At 41.0% G+C, this 17,978-nt stretch overlaps 1 protein-coding gene across 8 annotated transcripts in view; it reads left to right on the top strand.

Annotated features, from left to right (window-relative positions):
- Window positions 1-17,978, top strand: part of TEAD1 (TEA domain transcription factor 1) — a 248,489-nt gene that overhangs the window by 184,784 nt on the left and 45,727 nt on the right. For all 8 annotated transcript variants that reach the window (XM_014602349.3, XM_059722693.1, XM_059722694.1 and 5 more), the window contains 4 exons: window positions 950-1,084; window positions 1,271-1,317; window positions 2,689-2,750; window positions 5,202-5,326. In XM_014602349.3, coding sequence (XP_014457835.1) covers window positions 950-1,084; window positions 1,271-1,317; window positions 2,689-2,750; window positions 5,202-5,326 — 369 coding nt within the window. The remainder of the gene's footprint in view (window positions 1-949; window positions 1,085-1,270; window positions 1,318-2,688; window positions 2,751-5,201; window positions 5,327-17,978) is intronic.

Raw genomic sequence — 17,978 nt, forward strand, 5'->3', positions numbered from 1 at the left:
ATAAAAGCATGCATCCCTTGCCAGCATGCTTGCTACTTTGCTTGGGAAAATGAAGTTGCCTAATACTGCTTGTGTTCCTTCAGTGTAAGCCACATACGTAAACATTAGCACTTTTAGTACAGCATTTCTAAATGAATAGCCCTACTGTGGCCATACAGTAACAGTTTATGGTTACCTATTGTGTTCTGCCCTAAAATATCTATTTTCCTAACTCTGCTGGGGTAGAGACCATCTTCTTGTTCTGTATTTGTACACAATGAGGTCTTGAGTTGGAACTGGAACATTCAATCGCTACAGTAACACAGGGATTTTTTTAAAGCTGTATCTCTATGATTTAAAAGTAACAGGGAGAATTGTAAATAGAAATCTCAAATTAGAAACCACAGAATGTTTTTCCTTATTTTTATGACAAATTTGAGGGAAAAAAATGGAGAAAAGAATCTGAAATACCTACAAAGAAAAATAAATCAGTATTCACAAGTTCCTGTATTTCTGTGTTCTCCTTTAAAAATTTTCCATTCTAAAGGCAAACTTCTCTAACAATCAAAGCTAAACTTTGCTAGGCCTCAATCCTGCAAACAGAGCCACTCAGGCAGACCCCCACTGAATTCAAAGATATATGAAATCAGTGGAGTTTTGCGTGGACAAAAATATGTACCTGCATGGGTACAAGTGCAAGGTTGGAGCCACAATGTACTCCCCCAGAGCTCCCTGCATGTCAAGCAGATTGCAAGAGTTCAGCCCTACTGTGCCTGTCTGAGAGGAGAATTTTTGCTTTGAGTTAGTTTGGGTATAATTAGCTTTCATGCTATATTTTTCTGCATGGTTTGCTATTTTTGCATTTTCTGTGTGGCTTTTTAAGTGTTAGTTATGTGCTTGTAGCTGCACTTATGTAACACAATTTGTCGTGTCAAATGGTTTAAGACTCCATATAATTGTCATGTTAAAGGATCAGACTGCAAAGGACAAAGCACTCCAACACATGGCAGCAATGTCATCAGCTCAGATAGTATCAGCTACTGCTATTCACAACAAGTTGGGCCTGCCAGGAATTCCCCGTCCTACATTTCCTGGTGCACCTGGGGTAAGTTGTTAACCAACCCCAATAAAAGTATTTCTAACAGTGATCAGTAGGAAATGAAGGCTAGATCAGTTGATTGGTGTATAAATTGTATTTTTGTGTGTTTTTGCAAAACAATTTTTTTATATATATAATAGGTAATAGTATTCTACAAAGAAAACAATGGCAACTTTTTTTTTTCACCTCTAGTTTTGGCCAGGAATGATACAAACAGGGCAGCCTGGATCCTCGCAAGAGTAAGTCTGCAGATTATGGATGTTCTTCTCTGTATGGGAGTCACTGGGATTCACTGACAAAAGATACTAAGGAAAATATTTTGACTTGTAAATGATAATTGCATGTAAAGGAATACCCTTTATAGTTACATAACTTCTGTTAAAATTTCAAGGGGCAGAAACTAGACACCAGCTGTGGACAAGCCCTTTCTTTTAACCAGTACCATAGCAAGGAAGTTTCTTGCCCAGGGCAAATCCTGCAGTGGCAGCCCACCCTCACCCCGCGCACAGATCTGGGGGGCACACGCCCCTTCTCCCATGCTTGCCCAGGGGTGCATACACTGGCAGGAGCCACCCTTCCTCCATCCCCGTGCACCCCCAAATGAGCCGCTTGTAGCTCTGTCCCATGCCCCGCCCCAGCTGGGCAGCGCTTATTGGCACCCCTTTGCTTCAGCCCCGGGGGCGGTTGCCCCGCTTGCCCCCCTTATTATGGTACTGCTTTTAACCCCTTATAGAATTGTACATAAGGCAAATGTATAGTAGGGGCTGTATGTGTATATATATGTGCTTGTGTGTTATGTTATATTATATTATATTATATTATATTATATTATATTATATTATATTATATTATACACCTCTACCTACCTACCTACCTACCTACCTACCTACCTACCTATAAAGTTTATATGTATATTTCCACCACAGATCTTTCCATTCCCATTTTAACACATAAGGCATGTGGGAGGAAAAGCCATTCTAAAACTCCCATTTTACTTTAGGGCAGGAGACGACCACTTCAGGTGCCACTACTGCATGAAGGGCCTGCAGTAGGGTTTGCAGCTGTGTAACACTTTGGTGCCAATAATTTTGTCCTGGGACTTTTATACCTGGATTGCCTTCCTCCCCCCTGCCCTGCAGGAAAGTAGAAGTACCTCTGGATCACCTTTCCCACGCTTTCTTTATGGCTTTATCCAAGGTCCATTGATGTCAGTGGAAGTGTTTCCATGCAGTATGCTCTGGAATCATAGAAGGTCACAGTGGCTGCTTCTGACATCTAGTCTGACCCCTTACGTAACAGGCCATAGAATGTCATACAGTAATTCCATGCTACATAAGTGAATATTGTCAAGTTCAATAACTTGTGAATTAGACTCTTTGTTTTAAAATATTGGCTGTTACTCTAGAGACTGCTTCCTCTCTAGATAATCCATTTATTGCCCGTCTTTTAAACATACACTTAGGAAAGAGATGGATGTTTTTGAAAAGCCTACCAACAATACTTTTCCTTGCACTTTGGGACTCTAGCTGAATAAAATGGAAATTGCATTTTATGTGATTTTTTTTTCTTTCTCTTTTCCCTTTCCTCTCTCTTTTCCTTGTTTATTCCAGTGTAAAGCCATTTGTTCAGCAGGCCTATCCTATACAGCCATCAGTCACAGCTCCTTTATCAGGTAAGTTTTCATTTTATGGTCCCCTCTAAGTAGTGCTGAAGTGCATAGGGAAAAGTAATGGATGTGTTTTATTAATTCTTGTGCCACACACAGCTCAATATTTGGGATCCAGACTCTCCTGTGTTTTGACCAGACTCTAATGTACTAGCAATTGATTCACTATGAAGAAAATTCACTGTTTAAATGGAAAGCAGAGACTTTTTCTTTAACCAAGCACTGGAATATGTGCTAGTATTTTCTGTGGTGCTAAATCATAATTCTTGATTGAACTTCAGATTATGGCAACAAAAAACCTGTAAAGAACATAATAGGTAATGGGATGCAGATAAGAATTTAAAGGTTCAACCTTGCTTCTTTGACTCATGAAAATAAGTCTCTCTATTCAAGGCAGGCATAAAATTCATCCAAAGCCACATGTGCTCAGTTTCAAAGGTGTAAGCCATATACCCCACATACATCTGATTGCCTTCTGCTTCCTGAGCATCTGTCTATTCAGAACTGGCAAGCAAGCCTTTGGCTGGTGGAAGCCTCGTTTTCCTCTACCATCTCTTGCCATGGTTTCCCACTGCTAGTTACACTCATTGGCATTTATGAAGAAATAGGATTATAGGGAAGTAGGTCTAGAAGGGATCTTGCAATGTCATCTCATCAGGCCCCCTGCTCAAGGCAGGATTATCTCTGACTAAACCATTCCAGCCAAGTGTCTGTCTAACCTGCTCTTGAAAACTTCCAAGAATGATATTCCCAGTTTTGCTCAATGGCCTATTCCAGTGCTTGACCACCAAATGATGCTCAATAATGTACCCTCACCACATTTTCTTATTCTACTCGTTTCTCACCTCTATCTGCTGTTCTGGTATTGTAACTTCCTATTTTGTATACTTGAAAGTTGGGAGCCGTTTTTCTAAGTAAAAACTTGCAAGTCTTCCTAACTTATAAAATGTTACATTCAAAACTAGAAATTTTGCACATTTTCAGGGTTTCTTCTTCCAGATTTCCTTTCTAGAAATCCATTTTTTGACACTGCATACCTTCATCAATTTAATGGTTTTTACTGTAATCCTCACTCACAGTTAAACAATTTGAGTCTTGAATATCTTGTACTTACCTTCCCTTTCCTTCCCACCCCAACTTCTTTTTTTAGTATATAAAAAAGCTTCCTAAATCTCCACTGTCCAAGTTTTGAGGTGCAGAATAATAACACCACACTCCTATTCTGGGAAGAAGGACCATGCTTTTGTAGTCCTTTTTTAATTTCACTGATTTGCTGACCAATTCTGAACTCAGAATTTTCTCTTAGATTTACAAATCTGAGGATCCCTACATCCTTACATGCCTAATTCCACATATGTCCTCTGATCATTTGCTCCATTCATCTTCCTTCTCTGACTTTCCAGTGGTAGTACCAAGAGGGCACAGTTATTCTTTCGTTTGTGATGAATCAGTTTTACTGGCGGACAATGTGTCCCTTTTTTTGGTTAAATCACTTCCTTTATATTCTCACCGTAAAGAGAAAGGAAGCATTTTAGGTTACAATTCAACTCCACACCTAACTTATTTGTATTGTGGTAGTGCTTGAAAGCTCTAGATGAGGTCAAGACCCCATTTTGCTAGGCTCTGTAAAAACACGTAGTACAAACACATGGTTTCTGCCTTGAAAATCTTATACTCTAAATAAATAAGAACAACAGAGAGTGGGAGGAGAAAGAGAGAGAGAAGTGATATTGCCTGTGAGCACATAGAAGGCTGGGGGCTAAGTGAACCAGCTCCTGATCTCCTGACTTCCATGGCAGTATTCTATCAGACCGTGCTGCCTTGTGGCAAGGAAGGTTAGTTGGAAGCCTATGAAAGGGCAGAAATCAGTTAGGATTTAAAGAAATATTCTGCATTGTCTTTCTAACTCAAGAAATTGCGAAAGCTATGGTTTGGTTTAGAGTCTTTAACGTACAGCTACATTGCCGCTTTTACAGATTGGAACGTAGATCTCTTCACGGTATCTACCTTTAACAAATAGCAGGCCCAAGCAGAGTTAGGGCATACAAAATCCTATCTGAATTTGTGAGAGGTGTGTGGCAGCATCAAGGTATATTTAATCTAGGACAGGGGTGTCAAACATCCATCCTGTGGGGCTCCTAGAGGAGGCAGGGTGAGCAGGGGCTGGGCCTGGCACGCAGTTCAGGGGTACAGAGCACTGTTGTGGACGCTTGGTGGCAGGTTGAGCACTGACTGCATTAACCCCCTACAGCTCCCTGACACCACTTGTTCAGCCATCTCTACTCAAACTGCCACCGGAGATGGGGCAAAATCTGTCCTGTAAGGAGCTTTTTAGTCTGGAACTGACCCAGGGAGCCACACAAGTTTGACATGCCTGATTTAGGAAATGGAGACTGAGATATTGCATGACATGTTCCTTCCTTCAAAAAAAAAAAAAAGGATCCTTTATGTTTTCAGGATTTGAGCCTGCATCAGCTCCAGCTCCTTCAGTTCCCGCTTGGCAGGGCCGATCAATTGGTACAACCAAGCTCAGACTGGTGGAATTCTCAGCTTTTCTTGAACAGCAGAGAGACCCAGAATCCGTAAGTGTTGTCCTAACTCTCTGCACTTTTCAGTTGATTCTCCACATTTCTAGTCCCTTACTATGTGCTTTCCACAATTGGCACTGATATAGCTGCAAATGTATTTCTTAAGTTTTTTGTGTTCAACATTGATCAGTGTGAAATAATATTGCTCTTAGTACAACACAGCATTTTCTCTTTCCAACCATTTTTTATAAAAGTTATTGCTTCTATAACTATAGAAGCTAATGCTAGAAAAATCAGGGCCTGTCACATTTGCCACTTCTGGAAGTTGAGGAAGTTTCACTGCACAACTGTGCCAAACTACCACATTGATGCAGTTTACCAGTTGTACTAAGCTTCTCTGATTTGGGAGGGCTTTATTCAGCAGAATACTTAAAGGTACACAAGTGCTTAAAGGTTTTCCTTGAACAGAAAAGTTTAAGGACCTGCTTAAAAATCACGTACATTCATAGGTACTTTGTTAAACCATGGTCTTTGTGATATGATCACAGTTTCTCTGGGTGCCAAGAAGAGAGCATAATCACCCATGTTATACTCCAGGAGACTCGAAATAAAATGTATCACCCACTGAATCTCATAGTTTAATACGACTTTTTAAAGTGTCATTTACACAAGAAGCTATTGAATCACCCTATGCATCAGTGTTAGATAATTTTACTCTTATTACAATACAGAGTTTTCCCCCTTAATTCAGTTTTAACCTGGTTTTAATTTTTGCCTCTGAGCAGTGTGGGTTGATATTTTGCACAAACAGTTCTCTAAATATCCAAACATGGTGCATGTTTTAACTTGAATTTCTCTTGAGGCCAAATTCAGTCAAAAAAGTTGGATTTTGCACTGCAGTATTGCAGACCATTAGTGGATCTGGACACAATATTTTTTTCTAATTCCTCTAATCCTTACTGAGCTGCTTTTTTGACACTCACCAGTGTTTTGTTGCTGTGAATGTTTGTTAGCAGTTTAACTGCTTCTACTACATATCACAAATCATCAGAAATCAAAAGAGCTCATTTCAGTTTCCTGTAGAAGAAACATTGCAGAACCAAGAATTTTTATTGAGATGATTTCTGAAACGCAAATTCTTATGAGCATGTGGTATAGATGGTCCTTTCTTCAAATTGCTGGTAAAATACAATAGTATGGAACAGAGTAAAGCTGTCACATGCTGTTTTATAATTCTGTACTAGAAACCATAGAATTTATGAGCTATGGCCAGGGGATGTTATCTAGGGAGTGTTTACCCTGCATAATGGGGATCAGAGACATAGCACAGAACAGAGGAATCCTTGCAACAGAGGAGTCTGAGAGAAATACTATAGTGAAAATGCAATATATCTTAACAATTCAGATATGAATATATGTGGCAGAATGTTATGCTGTTCAGTGCCGTATTTTATGTTGAATTAACCTTAGGTGTGTGTCAAAAGTTTGGGCCAAATTTGCAGTCACTTAGACCTGTCAATATCAGGAATAAATCCATTATTTTCTCTTTCTATGTTGTATCAATTCCGTATTTTATAAATACTTATAAATACTTATTTTCAAATTCTTCATTTAACACAGAGGATTTAAGACTATGCTCTTGGGGATTGTACTGTGATCCTTTTCACTCTGGTGTAAAGTAGAAATGACTCCTTTGAACTCAGTGGGTGCATCTACACACACACTTTGCTGCAGAGCTGGCTAATTAGCTCCACAATTAAATGTCACCATCTACACATGTGCCCCTATTAGGGGGCAGTAAATTAATTAACTCCACTGTAAGGTAGTACTGTACAGGACAAGTACTATCCTATAGCAGAGTAGTTATGCCTGCTGAAATGCACATGTAGACAATGACTGGGGCTGGCTGGAGTATGAGGGTGCTATACTGCAGGAAAGGCCTGCCGGCCAGCCCCACACTGTAGCACCCTTGTGCCCCAGCCAGCGCCTCTGCAGCATGTTGAGCTGGGGCACAGCAGCCCTGGTCTGGCAGCCTGACCCCCTCCTCTACTCCCCGGCTCCCCTGCCAGCTGGGGCTACCCCACCCTAGCTCAATGTTCTCAATGCAGTCCCGGGAGCATGTGTAAACACTGTGCGTGGGAGCAATAAACTGGTGTGAATTGCACCAGAGTTTATTGCTACGTGCTAATTGCACGTGTAGATGCACCCAGTGGGGTTACTCCCAGAAGATATTTACATTAGACATTCTGAGTTTTTTTGTAATGTATAAAACTATATTTTTTTGTAGGGTTCCATTTTGTGCCAGTCCCATTGCCCATAAATAGCCCTTCCTTGAGACCCTGGGAAAAGTCATGGACAACATGCACAAAAGATTCACAAATCCATGATCTGGAATAATAGTGGTGGGGGAAGTGCCAAAGTTATGGACCATCTCAGAATTAACTGCCAGCAACTTCCTGTCATTTATATTGCAAGGGATGCAACTCATATGCTGGACAGAAATACAACCAGCTCTTCCCCTGCCTTCTTCAACCCACCAGCTCTGTCTCAATCGCATCTAACCTCAGGCACAGTTAGAAATCTCCTCTGAGCCCCAAGTCCATCTAAATGCTAGCTAATTCTTTCCCTTAACCTGGCTGGTTCAGATGGGATGAAGACGCAAAGAGGATTGTTATAAGTATTATGAATGCAAGGCAACTTTGTCTTTTCATTTAGCTTTCTACGTAAGAAGGAGTCCATATGACCTGAGGGCTGTACCAGCCCTACTTTTCTATAATTCTTATATAGATCCCTACTCCACACTGCAGGAGCAGAGTCTTGGGGCAAATAAACAGTTGTTCGCAGATGTCCCTTGGGCTCTTAGAAAGCTAGTAAAGGCTTTTCAGAGCTACTTTTTTCTTGTCAAAAACATAGAATCAACAAAATCTAGAATCCACACGGCCAGTGGTGTCAGTAAGAGGCCACTCTATCTACAGCAGTGAAGGATAGCGTGGGTGGCCTGTCAGAACAACGTTTTCTCTGGGCTAGATAAAAGCTCATTGTTTTCCTCCAGTCTCTGAGGGAAGACCAGCAAACCAGGTCCATTACCCTGTGAGGACAGGTGCACCCCAACCACAAATTGAAGGAGATGGTCTGCCATCTACACAGCAGGCCATCTGAAGGAGACGGTGGTCTGTATTTCTCTAAGCCAGCGATTCCCAAACTGTGGGTTGTGACCCTAAATGGGGTCGCAACATCAGTGAATGCAGCTCAGATGCACGGACGGGACCTGGCACGGCTCTTTCTCCCATGCCAGACCCTGCCCGCTGGGCTGTAGAGGCCCAGGGGAAAGGGTAGCAGGGTGGGGATTCCCAAGCCTGCGGCAGATATCCCGCATCCTTTCCCCACTCCACAGGCTCCACTCCAGCCGTGCCGCCCATGGGGGAGGGAACAGGGTTGGGGGGCAGGGAGCTGGGCTTCCAGTTCTGGCCTCAGCAGCTTCTGCTTCCTGCAGTCAGCAGCCAGGGCTTAGGTGCTGCTGGGGTGGGGGAGCAGGGGGCTGCGGGCCCCGGCCCTGGGGCATCTGGGGAGAGTGGGAGTCTGCGGATTGGAAGTGAGGGGTAGCAGCAAGGGCAGGGGGCAATGGGTTGGGAGTGAGGGGCACCTGGAGGGTGGGGGGCTATGGGTTGGGAGTGAGGGGTATCAGTAGGGCCAGGGAGCTGTGAGTCGGCAGTGCAGGGCACCTGGGGGGTGGGAGGCTGCAAGCTGGGAGTTGAGGGGCCATGATGTGAACATGGGGTCATAAATGGGGTCACGCTGAGGAAAAGTTTGGGAAGCACTGCTCTAAGCCGTGACTTCTCAACCTAGTTGTTTTACATCTCTGTAAATATTAATCCCAGTTCTCAAGAAAGCACACTTCCTTTATGTTCCCAATACAGAATTGAACATTGAAATCTTTCTATTTACCCTATAGTTATGTGAGACCTTTCAAGCCCTCAGCTTATTCACTGATCACCATGTATATTAGTGATTTATGAACTCTTGCATACACAGAATACTGTGCAGGAATAGATGATGTTGCATGCATGTGCCTTCAGGTTATAGGGAAAATAGCATGTTGTAATGTAACTGCAAAGAACTGTATGGTGCATGGGTAGGGCCCAAGGCAGTGGAGTTAAAACAGAGATGCCTTAAATTTCCCACATTCTCAGTCCAACAGCCAAAATCACCACAAAGGCTGTGGTGTACCACCTTGACATGGTCATCTCACTGTTTTAAACATGTATTTATTATTGGCTGTAACAGGTATATATCAAAGTTTGGAAAACCTGTTTACACAGCATCTGCATGTCTGTAATATCATATGGCTGTAAAAAGTGAACAATAGAGCAGTCCAGTGATTTAAGGTTTACATCTTCCCTGTGAGGAATGGCACAGCTTTAACCAAAGATATCTTTGCCTTATGATATGTGATCTCCAGTCACATAACTGGTATTAATAATGTGAAACCAGTGGAGTGAAATGAATAGATTTGCAACATAATTGAGTAAAAATGGGTAAAAGGTGCTGCTTTGGCAACTGTGGGTATCAGAAAGTCAGGTTCTAAGTATTATCACACATAGCTCAGCATGCAGTGCATTGAATTCATATGGTATATGTGATACAAGGCTCAGGAGAGACCTCTCAGCTCTCATTTTCCAGGCAGGTGCAGACTCTGGGGAACGTAAAACATGCACACTTGCATTGCAGTGGAAAGTTAGAGGACTGAATAGAAAGATGGTGGGCAGGAAGCCTGGGTAAATTACAATACAGCTCTCGCTGCCATAGTTTATTTGCAGCTAGAGTTCCTGCCATGTGGGGTTGAGAACCTGACAAGCATTCTCTCTTGATGAGAAGCGTGCTTTGAGAATGTTTCATGTTTTTAACACCTTGCACTTATATACTAGGAAGCTGTTGGGTTTTTTTTAAAGTTACTCCAGTATTTTTTCATTACATAATGAAGGCAAGGAAAAGTAGTACTCTGCAAATTTCCTTGTGTTGCTTAATACCCAGCACAGACTTTAACCTTTATTTCCTGAATGTTCAAGTAATCTGTGTGTGGGAAAGGGAAAGGGACAGTTGGAAAGCAAGTGATTAGCAGCAGAAGGACAAACAGCTGTGCAGTAGAGCAGTGGAGACAGATGGAAAGGACTGGAAACAGAAAAGAGCTAGAGAAGCAGGTGGAGGGGAGCACCTGAACACCTGGTAGAACTGATAGCTGCCACTTTTGCTCAGCCAAATAGATTGGCTTGTTAGTATAATGATAGGAATTGCAGCTCTGCTGTTTCAGAGAGAAGAGTGAAGAGTCATGTATGGGAGGACTAGAAGAGTGTTGCCAGGGAGGGCAGGTTCTGCGTACCAAAAGGGTTTCAGTGCTGTAATTTCAGTGTGTAGCAGCTTCTCTAAATGTATCATGTATGGTAGGGAATGTATAAGAGCTGCCACTTTGTTGCTTCCAGTTGCAGGATAGGACCTAGTTTACTCTAAATTGATTTGACTCTCTACATCCAGCTGTAAATAATGGCATATGAAGTAGTTCAGAGACTGTAGAACAGCCTTATGAGGGCAAAGGTGAAAGCGTCTTTGCTTGAAACACTGAAAAGGATAATAAGCAAAGCTGCCTTGGCAGTATAATGGCCCAAAAGCTCCTAGGATTTTTCTAGACTTCTCCTCAGGCACCTCTAGCTTGACAAGAATTTTGCAGCAACTTCCAAAACCACACCTGAGAGATGAGAGGCTAAACCTGCATATGACCTTATTTAACACTATTTCAGAAGATCTTAAATAACTATGGCTCTCCTTCTCTTCTACTGATTCACCATTTGGTTGCAGATACAGCTTACATGGTATGGAAATTAAAGTTGCTATTTTTATAAAGTACATAAATTAGCCATAAGCAAGAAATTCACGGCACTTGTGTACATTTTCCGCCTTGAAGATTTGTTGTATGATAACTTACGCTACATTCCTTTATTCCCTTTCTTAACAATGAAATGATTGTAAGCTCGTAAACAGGTGTTTTTCAATACATTTTAATTATGTTTCTTGGTAAATAAAAGCAAGTATCATTTAACAAATAATTTAACAAATAATTATCAACATTTATTAGAAGACAACAAAAGCCTGTCATAATAGCAGAGGCAAAAAAATCTAACTGCTTTAAAATGCATGTAATTATGTGGCATGGTGTCTTCTATAGTAGGAGACTAGCTAGGCAGAAGAACCCTTACTAGTGCCCCAGAAAACCTAATACAACAATTAGACATGTAGACCCCGTTTGTCTGTACAGGATCTTGCACAAAAGGCCACCCCCAGGGAACTATTATAGGAATGGAGTATTAAAAGTTTCTGGGATCCTTGCATTAGCAATCAGGGTATGAAAGTACTAAATCCCCTAAATATCGGGCATTTATATTACTTTAGACTGAGTATTTAAATGCCTCTCAAATGTTCATTCTAGACTTCTACCAGTCAAGATTAATTTTTTTCCCAGCCTAATCAATTGTTCAATATTTTTTTTAAAAAGGAAATCTTTCCTAATATCATAGAAAGGAAATAATACCTTCATTTTAACATGGAGAATTTTTATAGATTGCCAATCAGAATTCTGAATGTAGGATGAGACATTTGTAACATATGAGAGAGAGATTCTTCAGGGAAGCATAAGCAAAATAACTCCCTCCTTTTTACACGAAAAACAAACATACACATGACTAATGCATTTTTGTTCTTCCAAGTAGTATAGTCCTTTTGAACTATGAACTATGCTTTTAAGTCCCAGAGTTGCTTCTTAGAGGATAAATGCATTTCCTCTACAATAAATGTAAACATTAGCACCCTCATCAAATTAGACCATTTTATTTATCAGGCTGTACCTGGCAACAGGATCTCTTTACCTGATTGCTTTATATTTTCATTACAACAGTTCTCTGGAGGTCCACAGTAAATCTCTATTAATAGTAAAACCACATAATTTTGTATTTCCTAACATGGGTAAAATGAATCTACACACAGTTTAGAGAGAACTTACACAATTATCTTTTTTTATAGGTGACAATAAAATGCAACTTAAAATATTCCAATATTGTGGAATTTTGCCTAAATAAATTTTGCCTAGCTTCAATCTGGTTCTTCAGTTGCAGCCCAAATTGGTCTGACTAGACACCTGTTTAGTCAGTCTAATTCCAAAGGAAATTCCCCCTTTCTCCCCCTTCCCTCCCTTTCTGGATAACCAACTCCTGCTGCTACATTCATGCCAAGTCCAAGCACTTGAAAACAGCCTTCTAGCTAAAACATCTTTAAAGCTACAAAGGACACCACCATGAGAAAAGTTTCAAAATCAGCCCAGCCATCTGTCCATAATATCAATGAGTGTTATGTCTGAAATAAAAAAAAAAGATATGACAAAGCAGAATAATAATATTTCTTAGGGTATTTTTATTTAAAGTTTTTGTTTTTAATAGGGTTTTTGCAGTTAAGCATTACCTGATGACATGCGAGTACAGGAAGTGTTATTTATAAGAGCCTAAAAAGTGAAAGTGACTAGAAATGTGCTATAAAAACATGCATGTGCTCATTCTTTTTCATTATCCAAATGCAGTACAATTCAAAACCTTTACCAAATCACCCAAGGGATGGAGAAATAAATGTTATTTTTAAGAAAATCCTCTTCATTTGAACTATAGAAGACATTGGTAGGAATATATTTTTATATTACGAATGTATATTGTCAGCTATGTATAGAAACTTATTTTTCTATATAGATTGCATAACAAAGAAGTCAGTGTTTAGATCCTAAGAATGTGTTTAGTTAGACTCTTTATTTTGGGAAGAGAAGCATAAGTCAGCTTTATATTTAGATGGATTGATTTGGAAAGAATAATTGTGTGGCAGACTCTAGATTCAAGGTTATTTAAAATAAGTCAAATCAAGTACACAAAAATATCAGTCTCTTCCCTTGATTAGTGTGAGGTTTTGCATCTGCATAACCTCACACAGACTTTCATATTCAAGTGTCTGTAGTGAAGCACCTAATTTAAAGAGTCCAGATTTTTCAGTGGGCTGAGAAACCCCAGGCGTTAGTCCCAGTCCTACAGTTGATTAGATGAAGGCAGACTCCTGTGACTTCAGTGGAGTTTATGCAATCTCATGGGACTCCCTGCATGTATCCTTTTTCAGAACTGAGGCCAGAGGTGTCTAACTTTAGTTGCCCGAGATAAAAATTGTGGTGGAAACTAGTAGAAAGACACTTGTTAGTAGGCAATTCTCCAAAGCTAGACTCCCTTAAAATTGGTGTCAACAAATGAAAAAGGCTGTCTGCAACATATCCCCCCTTTTCTCTTGTTTTCCCTTAGCCCTAAATCCAACCACAACAAAAACCAAACCAAAAAAAGTCATCATTTTAACAAAATTCATGAAAAAAATAGTTCTTGGCTCCCCCTGCTGGTTCTGCAGACAAAGTTCACTAGCAAGCACTGGTCCCACAGCTCCATGGCTATCATTACTGGTGCTTGTTCAAAACCCAGTAAATAAAAATGACCACTTTAATAGAAGAGATTTTGGAAGAGAGGGAGGGATACTTTTTTCATGAACCTGAGAGAGAGAATAGTGAATGCTGAAAGTAGATTCTGGAAGGGTAGAACCTTGATGAACTTTCACTAATCCTCAAAAGTGGCTAATTGTAAATTAGCGAATGTTGGCATAGCGGTAAACGGATAACAAGCAACATAGCGGTAAATGGATAACAAGCAACTATCCCTGGACAGCCAGCAGGGAACACTACATCACGCTCCTTCCCTGCCTCATACAGCTGTAGGAGCTAGCTGTTTTGTTTGTTAAATGGCAGTCTGGGAGGGAGGGGGGGAGGGAGGCAGGGGGTTGGCTGTCTGAAATAGCAGTGTCCTCCTCTGTATTTGTAAAGTTAGTTGTTTATGCCTATCTGAGCGAGTCAGGATCAAACCCTCAAGTCCCTGCAGTTGATCCAACAGTCCAAAATCACCATAAAAACTGGTCAGCTACACAGGGAACAGCAGAGAAAAATATATCTGGATTGGCTGCTGCATCTTGCAAGGCTATTTGCGGTTCTTGGGAAAGAATCATCCATGGTGCTGAAGCCCAGAGCTTAGCCAGGATATAGTTAAGGAGCATGTGTACAGTGCCATTGCTTTGTACCAGGAGGGTGCATCAGACTTAGCTGTTCTTTTTCCCTGCCCTGTGTAGGAACATTCATGTCGTAGTTACATCAGTGGCTCAGAGCTGACAATGAGGTACCATTGATATTGGTCCTGGCTTCTGTATTCTTGATTCAAGCTTTGCTTACCAAAGCAGGGTTTGGCTTCTGTTTATATGTATATTGTATACCGATATATACATTTATATGCTATATCACATACATACACAACTTTTGTAAAACTGTTTTAAAAACATCGTTCAGAAAGCGAAGCCAAACATTCCAAAGTTAGGAAATGCTCTGTGTGTGTGTGTGCATGCGAGCGCACGTGCATGCTCTGATGCAGACTTTAATGACATGATCACATATTTATTTTTTCCTGCTTCATTCAGTGCACAGCATGGATGGCCTCTCTTAATGAGCAGCTGTTCCATAGTTTGTTTTCTCTTCGTTCTTCAGTGGGTAGCTCTATGCCTTATTTACTGAACACTATTCAAACCTTGCTCTGAATACAGAATTATTAATTTCCTCATGGGCTTCTCTGTGGTTGTCACCACTCCAGTGTTTGTATACTTCACAAATAGTTATGAGTTTATTCTTTGCAGTAATGATGGGACATTATTATTATGCCCATTTTACAGCTAATGAACTTGGATGCAAAGAAATTCATTGGGCCTTACTTTGAGATGCTTTAGACCCTGGCTTTTCTAAATACTTAACAATATAGAGCACTTGAGTTTACCCCGTAGTAAAAATGGAGCAGATACAAGATATACAGCCTTATTATGAAAAAGGTATTTCTATTTCCAAGGTAAAGTTACCCTGCGGGGGAAAAAAAGTTTTATCACGGGGAGACTTACTATGGAGTTAGTGTTGCATGTCTTCTCCCCTAATCTATTTAATTCCCAAGTAGCCTTTTGCTCTAAGCCAGAGGTTCTCAGTCTTGCTCTTATTGTGTACCCCCTTCCAGATTTACCAGCTGCCCGTGGATCCCTACCAGGGTACATTTATGTTTTTAACCCCTTAAATGCCAATTATTACAATGAAAGTTAAATCCACCATTACACAATTTCTCCTGCGTACCCCCAGAGAGGTCTTGCGTATCCTCAGGGGTACAGGTACCACAGTTTGGGAACCCCTGCTCTAAGCAAACTGGCTTCTCCTCTCCTAACTAGCTAAGAACAGCATCTGTTGGGGACAGCCAGCTTTGAATGCTGGTCCTATGTTCTCTCCCTTACCACAGAGAAAAACTACTACAGAGTAAGATCTGGGGTAAATTTCCCTGAAGTAATTGCCTTGTGTGTCCACACACTCATTCTCTGAAACATCTTAACTGTATTAGCTGAAACTGAACAAAAACCAAAACAGACATTGGCCATTGTTCATAGAAAATTGTTCAGCAAACCCTATAGATGATATTAAAGCACTGCAAATATAACTCTGTCTTAATCCATTCAAATGGAGGGTGATATCCATGGGAAGGAAATATTTAGTTACTAGGGTTTTGTCAGAAATAAAGAGAATTGTTGGCAGGGCAAATTATTTTCTTGCAATCAGCAGGAAATTAGAGAGTGTCAGATTTACAAGATAAGGTGACACAGTAGAGCTGAGGCAGGGTAGGTGAAGAGGTTATAATACCATGTAGACTGCTGTTATATTTGTGATTAGATTTTAATCTGTTCATCCCCCCTGTTTTTATTTTCCTTCACTAGTGTAGTTGTTAACCTAATGCAGGAGCCATCCGTATGTTTTAATAAAGAGGTGAGATAGGGCTGGACAAATACAGTATGTCACTAAACATTACACCCATCTAGGACCCCAGTCCTTTGAGCAAGGCTGATTTCTGGCTCCCCATCTGATCTACATATATTTAGGCAGGTTCAAGCTCACAAGCTTTTTAATCACCCTTTCTTCTCCGAGCTTCCATTTTAGCCCATTGCATGCTTTGTAGCATAGATTCAGCCTGAGAATAGGGAGGCTGAGAATAGGGATGCTAAAGAATAGGGTGATTCAGCCTGAGACTAGGGGTGCTCTCTCTTACTTTCAATAGAGATAGAAGAAGTGTACCATAAGGCCCCTGAAGTGTGTTTCTTTGTTGAATATTTATTTTGGAGTAACAAGACAGCAAACCAGTTAATCGAGTTCCATCCCTCCCTCAGCTCTGATGCTCAGTTGCTGTGACTCATGCTACTGGCAGCTTCCTTGGTGCTACTGAATAGGTGGAATAAAAAAACTGTGTACATGACACTGCTGCAAACATCACCTTTATCTCCACAAAACTGTGACCCTTACTTTCATTTGTCTGGCTGGAGCTGCAGCAAACCCACAAGAGACCAGAGAAGGCATGGAATAACCAACCTAGCGAGAGATTTGTAATAGGTCACCCTTAACCCAGCACAGTTCTGTGGCACTGCCTTTCAGACACTGTTGATTAAGGGGATGCAGTGTAAGGCTGGGGGTGAGGAGGGCAAGCAGCCATCTGTTTGCCCCTTGTAAGGGTCAGAAATTATTACTGAGCTAGCACCCAAAGAAGTAGGGACTGTTCACTCCCCACTTCCTTGGAGGGGCATGGAGTTTCATAAGGAGTGTGTAAGTATGACTGCATGACCAGCATGCACAGAAAGAGGAAGCAGGCTGCCCCTTGTAATGGGCTGTTGTAGTGAACTCTGTGGCCTCCAGGACATGCATATAAAGTGATTGCCTCCCAGTGCTTCCTTTGGGGTGGAGTGGCTTGCACAGTTCCTTTTACCCTGGGCTATGCCTAATGGGTACAACACAGCCTCATGTTAGGTGGAGGAACTGGTTCTGTGGTGGATGGCAGTTCTGTACACCTACGCTCAGGAGTTTGTGCGTGTCAGATAACAGCACAGTTCCTGCTACAGAAATCGAACAGCCTTTGCTGAAGACATAGTTTGTCATGCGTGAGATTCAGGGTTTGCTTTAGAGGCACTGTGGAGCAAAAGGATGCATCAGAGGGAAGGGTAACAGCTTCCATCCCTGGTTTCATGGCATGTGTGTGCAAAGCCATGCAAGTTAAGCACGTAATTTGGAGAGTGCTGTTTTAAACTGTAAAACAAACATAGGTGATTTGTCTTTGTTCTGAATGTCCCTTGACATTGGCAGTTTGTCTTGGTTCCTTTAAATTCCTAAGTGGATTATAATTTTTCTTGTGGTATTATTTGACATCAGTCGTTTTTCATGGTTTTACCGCATTCTTCAGATATTTAGGATTTTTTTAATGGAAGGAGTTCAGTAAGAGACAGCCATCTCGAGGGCTTGTAGTATAATGCAGAGTCTGCAGATAAAACATCTCAGGAATGTTTTCTGTAAACTTTTATGCCATTTGCATGCTTAGAAAATACAGGATTTGACCCACTGTGGTTTATAGCATTTAAACCATATAATTACCTACATGTTCAATGCAAATCCCTTAAATACAGTGGCACAGGCAGATTCCTTAGTACTGATGCACTTCAAGAACTGGAGTACTCATCCTAAAACAATAGTGGAGTTTGATTC

The sequence above is a fragment of the Alligator mississippiensis genome, chromosome 2 (assembly GCF_030867095.1).
Source record: "Alligator mississippiensis isolate rAllMis1 chromosome 2, rAllMis1, whole genome shotgun sequence".
NCBI classification, from domain to species: Eukaryota; Metazoa; Chordata; order Crocodylia; family Alligatoridae; genus Alligator; species Alligator mississippiensis.